An 8763-nucleotide genomic window follows, 5' to 3' on the forward strand; every position below is an offset into this window, starting at 1 on the left:
AGGGCTTCTGGGTTTTGTGTTCAGAAGCCTTTCTGTCTCCCTGGAGCTAAGAGGGCCTCTGACCTCTGACCGGCTCAGGGCTGAGCCTGGGGATGCACGAGCTGGGACCGTCGCTGAAGGGGCCAGTTGCCCAGCCCCACTCACCCAGTGGTTCCTCTTCCTCCACTGACTGAGATGCTACCTTGTCTCGCGCGAACCTCCTCTGCTTTTTGCTTTATTTTCGGGCTTTCTATTCTGTTCCCTGATTTGTCTATTTCTGTGCCAAGTCCCATTGTTTTCCCTCTTTGGGCCCCACAATACGCCTTGTCAGTTTACTGGCTTGTTTTTGCTGGTTACACTTCCTTTCAGGCTGTTCCTTGCTATTCCTGTGTCTTGCACGGAACTGGGCCAGGAGCTGGTCTTGCTGCACTTACAGAAGTGGGTCTGCTCATTTTGCGGACTGGAGGCTTAGGGAATTTGGCCCCTTTTGGTGTTGAGTCTCTTTATTCAAAACTGCAGACCTGGGGCTTCCCTGGTGGCACAGTGGTAAGGATCCGCCTGCCGATGCAGGGGACACGGGTTCGAGTCCTGGTCCAGGAAGAGCCCATGTGCCGCGGAGCAACTAAGCCCGTGCGCCACAACTACTGAGCCTGCGCTCTAGAGCCTGCGAGCCACAACTACTGAGCCCGCGAGCCACAACTACTGAAGCCCGCACGCCTAGAGCCCGTGCTCGGCAACAAGAGAAGCCACTACAGTGAGAAGCCTGCGCGCCACAACAAAGAGTAGCCCCCACTTGACGCAACTAGAGAAAGCCCGTGCGCAGCAACGAAGACCCAGTGCAGCCAAAAATTAAAAAAAAAAAAAAATTAATTAATTAACAACAACGACAACAAAACACAACTGCAGACGCCCTGTTTGTCTCACGCTCCTTTGCTGCCCTGAGCAGCAAGAAAAAACTAAGTTTTCTCCGTGTGGTTCTGGCAGAGCGGGTCTCTGGGGAGGTGACGGAGCAGATTTGCATTCTGCAGGTGCCGAGCTGGCCCATTTCCCTGACGGGTTCACTTTGGTCAAGAGCAGGGTTTCTGGCTAACTTGGGCCACCGAGGGGGAGGCGGAATCCCCTCTGCAGCCACGCTGGCCCCTGGCCGGGTCTGGGTGGCCAAACCTGTCTTCTCTCGTCCTGCATACGGACCCTGGGTGATGACAGACCCTTTTCCTTTCCAGGCGGGAGAGATGCCACCTGCATGCTGTGGAACTGATGAAACAAAATTCCAGATGGGTGTTCAGGAATCCCTGTAAGGATGGCGGCCACGGTGGTCCGGATTCCGGGCAGGCTCCCTTTCCCTGACCGTGATCGGGGCCGGGTCCTGCCCCTGGCAGCCCTGGGCCCCCTGCGCCTGCAGGCAGGGTCAGCACGCAGGAGGGGAAGGGGAGGGGGCGACTCCACCCCAGGTTTCAGTGGCGTTCTCGCCCGGCAAGTGAAAGGTCCTCATTTTGTCAGAGGTTTGGCGCCAGTCCTGAGGACAGAGGACTCGACTGTGTCAGGCAGGCTCAGCTGGGACCCCAGGCCTCCCGCTGTACTGCGTGGGGGCGGGGTGGCTGGCACTCTTACCCCGTGGGGACAGGATCGTGGGAGGGCGCCCCAGGATGAGCTGGGACTCACCTGCTGTCCATCAGCCACCGCAAGGCTCTGTGTGCCGGAGCCAGGTGGGGGTCAGGGACCAGGGGGACAGAGCTGGGAGGCTCTCGGCCAGCTGGGGGGCCCCCCACGAGGTCTGACTCCACCCCGGCGGCACCTGTCTCCTAGCCCTGGGTGTGCTGGAGTACCGGGTGCTGGCCACCAACTTCAGGGACTATGCCATAGTGCTCACGCAGCTGGAGCTCCAGGACGAGGCCTTCAGCACCGTGGAGCTGTACAGTGAGTGCGGCCGCGGGCGCGGAGGCCTCCCTGCCGTGCGGGGCCTCTGTCCTCCCGGGGTCCCAGCCTTGAAAGAGCCCAGCGGGCTGGCGGCCGCTCCGCTCCATCACTCATCCCTGCATGAAATCCCCACCGGGGCCCCAAGCCTTCCTTCCCTGCCGCCCCCTCCCCGCACTTGTCCTCTGTGGGAGACGTGACCCTGCCTGGAGGGAGGGACGGGGTGGGAGCTGCATGTGGTAAAGGGCCTTGGGGTCAGAAGAGCGCAGGGTCCCAGGTGTCTGTCTGGTTCCTGCTGCGGACTCTCTGCTCGCCCCCGTCCCCCAGCCCGGCTCTCAGGGGGCACCTCCCCTGCAGGCCGGACGGAGCTGGCCAGCCAGAAGGCCATGGGCCTCTTCACCAAGTGGAGCAAGGGCCTGGGCTTCTCGTCCCAGCAGCAGGCCACGCTGCAGAAGGACCGTGAGTGTCACCGAGCCTGACGCCACCGTGTGCTGAGGGGCACGGACCGTGGGGCCATTTGCTGGCTTCGGCTGCGCTCGGGGACCCTCCAGGCCTCAGGGCTGGCAGGGCTCGGGGGTCTTCAAGGAGTCACCTAGTCCCCGCCCAAAGTCAGACCTGTGGGGCCGGGGGGGGGGTGGGGGGCGGGGGGGGCTGTGTGCAGGGGCCGGCAGGGCCCCAGGTGCTCTGCGGTCACGGTCTGTCTCAGGCACCCGGCTGGGCAGGGAGACCCGCCCCGTCCTCACTGCCGTCGCGCTTTCCTCCCCCAGTCACCTGTGCACGCAAGGTCTTCCAGGTAAGCGGCCTTCCCGAGCGTCCCTGAGCTCCTGTGTGGTGGGTGGAGTCTGGGGGCCCTGGGGGCCCCTCCATCCCAGTGGCTGTACCGCCGCCATACAGGGCTGGGGGTTTGGGGGAGCTGATGCCTCTCCGGGCGAGCCCAGGGTCCCCCAATGTTCCTCATGGTTTTCAGTGAATGCTGCAGCCCCCAGGGGACCGGAGGAGGCTGGCCAGACGCTACCCTCCCTGCTCAGCCTCCCAGGTGCTGGGCTTTGGGCCGGCTGCTCCCAGGGGCTCTCGACGCAGATTCCAATAAAGCGGCTCCACAAACCTGTGCCACGCCTCTCGCCTGTGTGCACGCAGGGCCTGGGCTGGGGGCAGCCGGAGGAGCCCACAGGGAGCTGCCTGTGTGCTTGCGGGGCCTGGGCTGGGGGCAGCCGGAGGAGCCCACAGGGAGCTGCCTGTGTGCGCGCAGGGCCTGGGCTGGGGGCAGCCGGAGGAGCCCACAGGGAGCTGCCTGTGTGCGCGCGGGGCCTGGGGGCAGCCGGAGGAGCCCACAGGGAGCTGCCTGTGTGCGCGCGGGGCCTGGGCTGGGGGCAGCCGGAGGAGCCCACAGGGAGCTGCCTCCTCGGGCCGGGTGGCTGCGGGGAGAGGCGGATGGGCAGGGTGGGCTTGTCAAGGGCTGAGCACAGAGCACAGAGCCAGCCTGGCACGAGAGTGCGGGCCTGCAGCCCCGTCCCTCCCCAGCGGCCCTCGCCCGGAGGTGGAAGCTGGGCTGCAGGCGGCTGCTCCTCCCACAGGGCTCACGGCAGGCGGGGCTCCGGGCAGGCAGGAGGCTGGTCCGCTCAGTTTGGAGGACGACCCTGTGATCTGGATGAAGAGTGGGCAGGGCGCTGGGCTGGGATGCCCAGGGTGTGAAAGATTGGCTTATCCTGGCTGGAGCTCTTGGATGGGGGGTGGGGGCAGGGACCCCAGAGGGCTCGAGCTTGTCGTTCCTCCTGTGTCCTGAAGTCCTGGCAGAGCACAAGCTGTCAGGGAAGGTGGGCTGGGAGCAGGGTGGGGACTGCCTCTCACTTGAGGTGAGGTCAGGTGCACACAGGCTGCCACCCTCTTCACACACACGCATGTGCACATGTGCGAACACGTCAGTACCTTCTAAGGGCATCGAGAAGGCAGCCTTCTCGTCAGCGCCGGCACCATCTGAGCCCCGTCTTCACGTCCTTCACTTTCGTCCCTGTTAGGTGACTCAATGACACGTTCCGACCTTTGTCTCTCTCCCTGGGGGGCTAGGACAGGAGGCCCAGGAGCCTCCCTGCCAGGTGCAATGGCTCTAGGGTACATATGGTGACCGGAGGCCCAGGAGTTGACCTGGGGAACATCATGGTCTCCATCTTTGGGGCATCCCGGGACAGCAGCTGTGCCGCTCCGAGGGCCAAGGGTAGGGCTGGCCCTCCGTGCGGGGAGGGAGGGCCCCAAGCTCCCTCCCCGCCATTGGCCCACCAGGCTGGCTTGCGGCTGCAGGCTGGCCGGACACCCACGCAGGGCTGGTGGGCTGGGACATTTAAGCGTGGCGTCCAGCGGGCAGCTGGGAGGAGGGCTAGGATGGGGCCAGGCTGGCTGTTGCCCATGCTGGTCCTGGTGCTGGAGCTGCCTGGGGGGTCCCTGGCACAGAAGCAGCTCCCCAGGGAGCCCCACAACCTCAACTGGGAAAAGGTGAGTCTCGTGCCCCCAGCCCACCGGCCGGGCGCTGGGGCCAGGGTGGGCAGGGGCAGCAGGAAGAGGGGTCCCTGGAAGTCTTCGCAGAGCCACCGGAATCCGCTGGACGGGCTTTCAGAGGGCTCCGGCACAGGCTTCTGTTGGCCCTGTGGGGCAGCCCACGGCCTCTTTTGGGGACAGGCTGGGGCTTCAAAACTCAGCTGACGGCCGTGGGCCACATGCCAGGAGCCCCGAGGAGGGGCCGTAGCAGAGGCCCCCAGACAGGCACAGCCTGAGGTGGCCCGGAGGTGCCAGGTGGGCAGAGGGGAGGCAGCACGAGCAGGACACGTCCTGGAATAATGAGGCCTCAGGCTGGGTGGAAGTTTCCTGTGGGGGCGGCCACGGGCACAGGCCGAGGAGACTGGGGGGCATCTGGGAGGGGCTCTGCTGCAGGGAGAGCAGTGGGACGGGATGCGGGGGCCAGCTGGGAGGGAAGGGGCCCCCATGAGGCCCATGTGGGCAGGAAGCTCTGACACCCGGTGCCCAGGGCCCTGTCTGGTGCCGCCCCGGGCCCTAGAGCAGCCGGGCATGTGCATCCTCAGCCTGGGGTGGCAGCGGGGGCCCCGAGGCAGGGGCCGCGCCACCCTGTGGGTGTTGGACGTGCTCTGGGCCTCAGGCTAGGGTCACCTGTCCTGTGGGTTCTCTGGGACCTGGGGTGGGGGCCGAACCCGTGTGGCAGCCCAGACCCTGTGCCCCCAGCACCCTCTCTACAGTTTTCAGGGTTCTGGTACATTGTTGCCATCGCCTCTGACACCCAGGGGTTGTTGCCGGCCAGAGACAAGAGGAAGCTGGGGGCATCTTTAGTGAAGGTTCACAAAATGGGCCAGCTGAGGGTGGTCCTCGTCCTTAACCGGTGAGTGGACCAGGGCAGGGGTCCCAGCACATCCTCTGCAGACCCCTGAGCCCAGGGAGGGGAGAGGGAGCCGGGGGGTGGGGGCGGGGACCAGGCCCGAGCGTCAGTCTGGAAATCCCACAAGGACTGTCCCCGAAACCCCAATACCCATCGCTCTCTGCCCCTAAAACTCAAATGGCTGCTTTTGGGAGAGGCTCCCACAGTGCACCAGGGGCTCAGCGGGCAGAGGGTGTTCGGAGTGTTTCCCCTGAGCTGTGGGACTGGTCCGGGTCCACGCTGGAAAGTCCCAGGGTGGCAGAGCCCAGAAGGGGCTCACAGCCCGCCTCCCCCCAGGTCACAGGGGTGCAAGGCACACTCGCTGATCCTGCGGAAAGACAGGAAGAGGGCTGTGTTCAGGAACACCTGTGCGTAACCGCTGGGCCCTCGGGAGAGCAAGGGGAGGGGTGTCCAGGGCTTCCTGGCCACCAGGACCCAGGCTTGGGCTACCGACCGCACTGGCCCCAGCTGTCCTCCTCTGAGAACATGGGCCGGTGGGGATGAACGCCCAGGACACACGGTCAGGCCACCGTGGCCCAGAGCCGACGTGGCAGGCGTGTGCCCGGGGGCCTGGGTGGAGGGGACTCTGTGGCCCTTCCAGACACCCCCGCCGTGCAGGCGGAAGGGGTCAGGGGGTCGGGGCCCACCGTCCAGGCGCGAGCAGGCGACTCTGTGCTTCTCTTCCCGTCCAGTGAAGGGGGTGGCGGGCTTCCACGTTCTGATCTCTGACTACAAGGACAGCGTGGTCTACCTGCGCCTGGGCCGGGCGGGCCAGGCCACCAAGACCCTGCTTCTCCTCAGTGAGTCCAGTGGCCGGGTGTGCGGGGCAGCGAGTGGGGGCCGAGCGGGCATCGTGCTGGACACCCAGACCAGCGGCCACACGATGGGCACTCACCCCTCAGTCCAGGGCGCCAGCCTGTGGGGTCTGGTGGTTTGCAGACAGCCGCCTTCTCGCGGTGTCCTCGCACAGGGCTTGGGGCGGTGCTCTGGTCTCGTCCTCTTCCCGTAAGGGCACCAGCTCCATCGTGAGGGCCCCACGCTCACGACCTCAGCTACCCCGATCACCTCCCAAGGCCTCCTATGACCACCCAGTTGGGGACTCAACACGTGAATTTGGGGGACACACACACATAGCCCACAGTGGCCGGTCATGGCCCGTGGGGTGCGGCCTGGCAGGAGGGGTGACGTGGGGAGGTAGGGCTGGCCGAGGATGTGAGCAGAGGGAGGGAGGGAGGGAAGGAAGGAGGGAGGGGGGAGGGGGGGGGGGGGGGGGGGAGGGAGGGAGGGAGGGCAGAGCGCGGGACCCTTTGCTTGGAGACCATGCGGGAGGGTCTGGGAGGGGCCCCCAGGGGCGAGTGGGGAGGCCATTGCAGAGGGGGGTCAGAAAGGCAGAGGCCGGGAGGGGCGGGCTGTCCATGTGGAGGCAGAGGCCCCCAGGCTGACAGCAGGATTGGGGGGCAGGAGGTGAACCAGGAAGAGGTTCTGCCCCGGGTTGGGTGGGTGGTACAGAGAGGGCGGGAGGGGGTGCTGGGGCGTCTCCGTCAGGGTGGACCCGTCCAGGGATGCAGCGGGAGGGGCAGCGGCCAGACTGGCCAGAAGGAACTGGAGGGCCCTGCGTGGTGACCCTGCATGGTGACCCCACCTCCCAAGGCTCTCTGGGGACCTGCCCTGGCCGACGCTTCCTGTCACCCACCAGTAGCCGCCTGCCCCTGAGCGCACGCACCTTGCTTGTCTGTCCCAAAGCCTGCGGGCGTTCCGGGGCTGAGGGGCAGGTGCCACATCGCACGGCTGATGACGCGGCTCTGCTTCCCCACTGCAGGCAGGCAGAGCACGGCCAGCTTCCTGAGTATGAGAAGGTTCATAGACGTGTGTGAAGCTTTGGAGCTCGCCCGCAGTGTGACAGTTCTCCCGAAAGATGGTAAAGTGCGGCCGCGAGCGCTCGGGCAGCACCGCTCCCGGCCCCGTGCCCATCCCGCTGGGGTGCTGGCTCCTGTGGGGGACAGAGAGGTGGAGCGGTGACAAGGGCACTTGTTAAAGATCTAAAGCCACCGTGAATGCACGGCCACGTGTGCGAGCCCACGGCACCCAGAACACAAATGCTGCCTTGGCCAGGTCTCTGCCGTGTGGCTGGGGGCCGGGGCTACACGGCTTTGCCCTCTGCGGTGCCCGAGGCTCCCGGGAGAGCCAGTTCCCCACCCCCTCACTGCCTCTTTCCTCTCCCGCAGCTTCCTGTGCACACACCATCCTGCCGTGAGAGTGAGCTGCCACCCACCTGCTCTTCCCTTTGAGGCTCGACTTGTGGTCCACCTAGACCGCAGGAGTGTTGTTCCAAATTGCAGGCTTTCACATCCAACTGGTTGTTGAGTGGTGTTTGGGGACCCCAGGCCTCTGAGGATGTGGAACCTGGGGCCCGTGGCTGTAGCCCAGCAGGGTCCTTTACGATCACTGAGGGATGGGGTGAGGGGCACATGCTGACCGGGCGGGGGATGCGAAGCCAGGCCCCTTTGGCCTGTGTCCTCTGGATTACGCGGCAAAAAGGTGCGACTGGGCCTTTTCTGCTGCAAAATAGACCACGGGTCCCATGTAATGTGCCACGTGCTTTCTCTGCAGTGAGTCTCTGCCACCGTCCTCCGCGTCCCGTGACACCCTACACTGTCTCAGGAAGCCGTACGCTTATATGCACCACATGCATGTCGCGGACGTCGTGCTGGCTGCTGGGGAGAGAGCAGTGGGCACACAGGCAGCCATGGTTCTCTCTTTAGGAGAGGTGGACGCTGACTCAGTCACCCAAGCACACAGCCACAGACCCTCAGAATACGTCCAGAGGTGCCAAGTGCGCACCACAGCAGGCCTGGCTCATTCCAGGTCGGGAGGAAGGGCCAGGGAGAGCTTCTTGGAGGAAGTGACGTTTGAGCTGAGAAATGAAAGGCAGTGCGGGTTGAGAAAGTTATGGTGAGGCTGGGAGGGAGCAGGCCCTCCCTGGAAGATGAAACAGTCTGAAAAAGCCCAGAGTGGTGGAGATGGAGGGGAGGGCGTGGGTGCAGGGCGGGGGCTGAGCTCGGAGCAGCTCAGGGATGTCCGGATGCAGGTGTCCTGAGGGAGTGCGAGTCTAGAGCAGAGGTCAAGGTGGGAGACAGATATTTTGGAGTGACTGATATTTATTTGGTGACGGAGGCTGCACACGGATGAGATCACCTAAGGAGAAAACGGATTGAATCAGTCAGCCCCTGCTGTTTAACAAACAGCCACACAGATGTATTTTTATTTTATTTTATTTTTTTGGCCACGCCACGTGTCTTGTGGGCTCTTAGTTCCCCAACCAGGGACTGAACCCAGAATTCACCTGGGCAGTGAGAGTGCCGAGTCCTAACCACTGGACCACCAGGGAATTCCCCCCTACGAATGTGTTTAGCTTCCCTGCCTGGGGCTCAGCTTGGGATTGGCTGATGTAG

General features: G+C 64.6%; 2 protein-coding genes across 2 annotated transcripts; both read left to right on the forward strand.

Annotated features, from left to right (window-relative positions):
* The first annotated feature begins 1279 nt into the window (after positions 1-1279).
* Positions 1280-2908, forward strand: LCN6 (lipocalin 6). The gene is made up of 3 exons (XM_027104087.1): positions 1280-1386; positions 1763-1896; positions 2251-2908. Exons 1-3 carry the CDS (start codon positions 1280-1282, stop codon positions 2370-2372), a joined length of 363 nt encoding a protein of 120 aa, XP_026959888.1. The 3' UTR covers positions 2373-2908.
* A 1361-nt stretch (positions 2909-4269) lies between these two features.
* Positions 4270-7330, forward strand: LCN10 (lipocalin 10). Its single transcript, XM_027104088.1, is given in 5 exon segments — positions 4270-4380; positions 5136-5275; positions 5609-5706; positions 6004-6234; positions 7131-7330. Coding segments are annotated over 5 exon segments (780 nt in total).
* The last annotated feature ends 1433 nt before the right edge of the window (positions 7331-8763 follow it).

This window comes from Aethalodelphis obliquidens, unplaced genomic scaffold (genome assembly GCF_003676395.1).
Source record: "Aethalodelphis obliquidens isolate GAN/ISIS:26980383/991018 unplaced genomic scaffold, ASM367639v1 scaffold7, whole genome shotgun sequence".
In the NCBI taxonomy this organism is placed as follows: Eukaryota; Metazoa; Chordata; class Mammalia; order Artiodactyla; family Delphinidae; genus Aethalodelphis; species Aethalodelphis obliquidens.

What these genes read in the sequence shown, in the direction of transcription:
- LCN6 (XM_027104087.1), top strand. Translation starts at nt 1,280, where the DNA reads ATGGCGGCCACGGTGGTCCGGATTCCGGGCAGGCTCCCTTTCCCTGAC. An exon ending in CCCCTGCGCCTGCAGGCAGG is followed by an intron (nt 1,387 to 1,762) that starts GTCAGCACGCAG and finishes GGTCTGACTCCA; the next exon opens with CCCCGGCGGCACCTGTCTCC. An exon ending in CAGCACCGTGGAGCTGTACA is followed by an intron (nt 1,897 to 2,250) that starts GTGAGTGCGGCC and finishes CCTCCCCTGCAG; the next exon opens with GCCGGACGGAGCTGGCCAGC.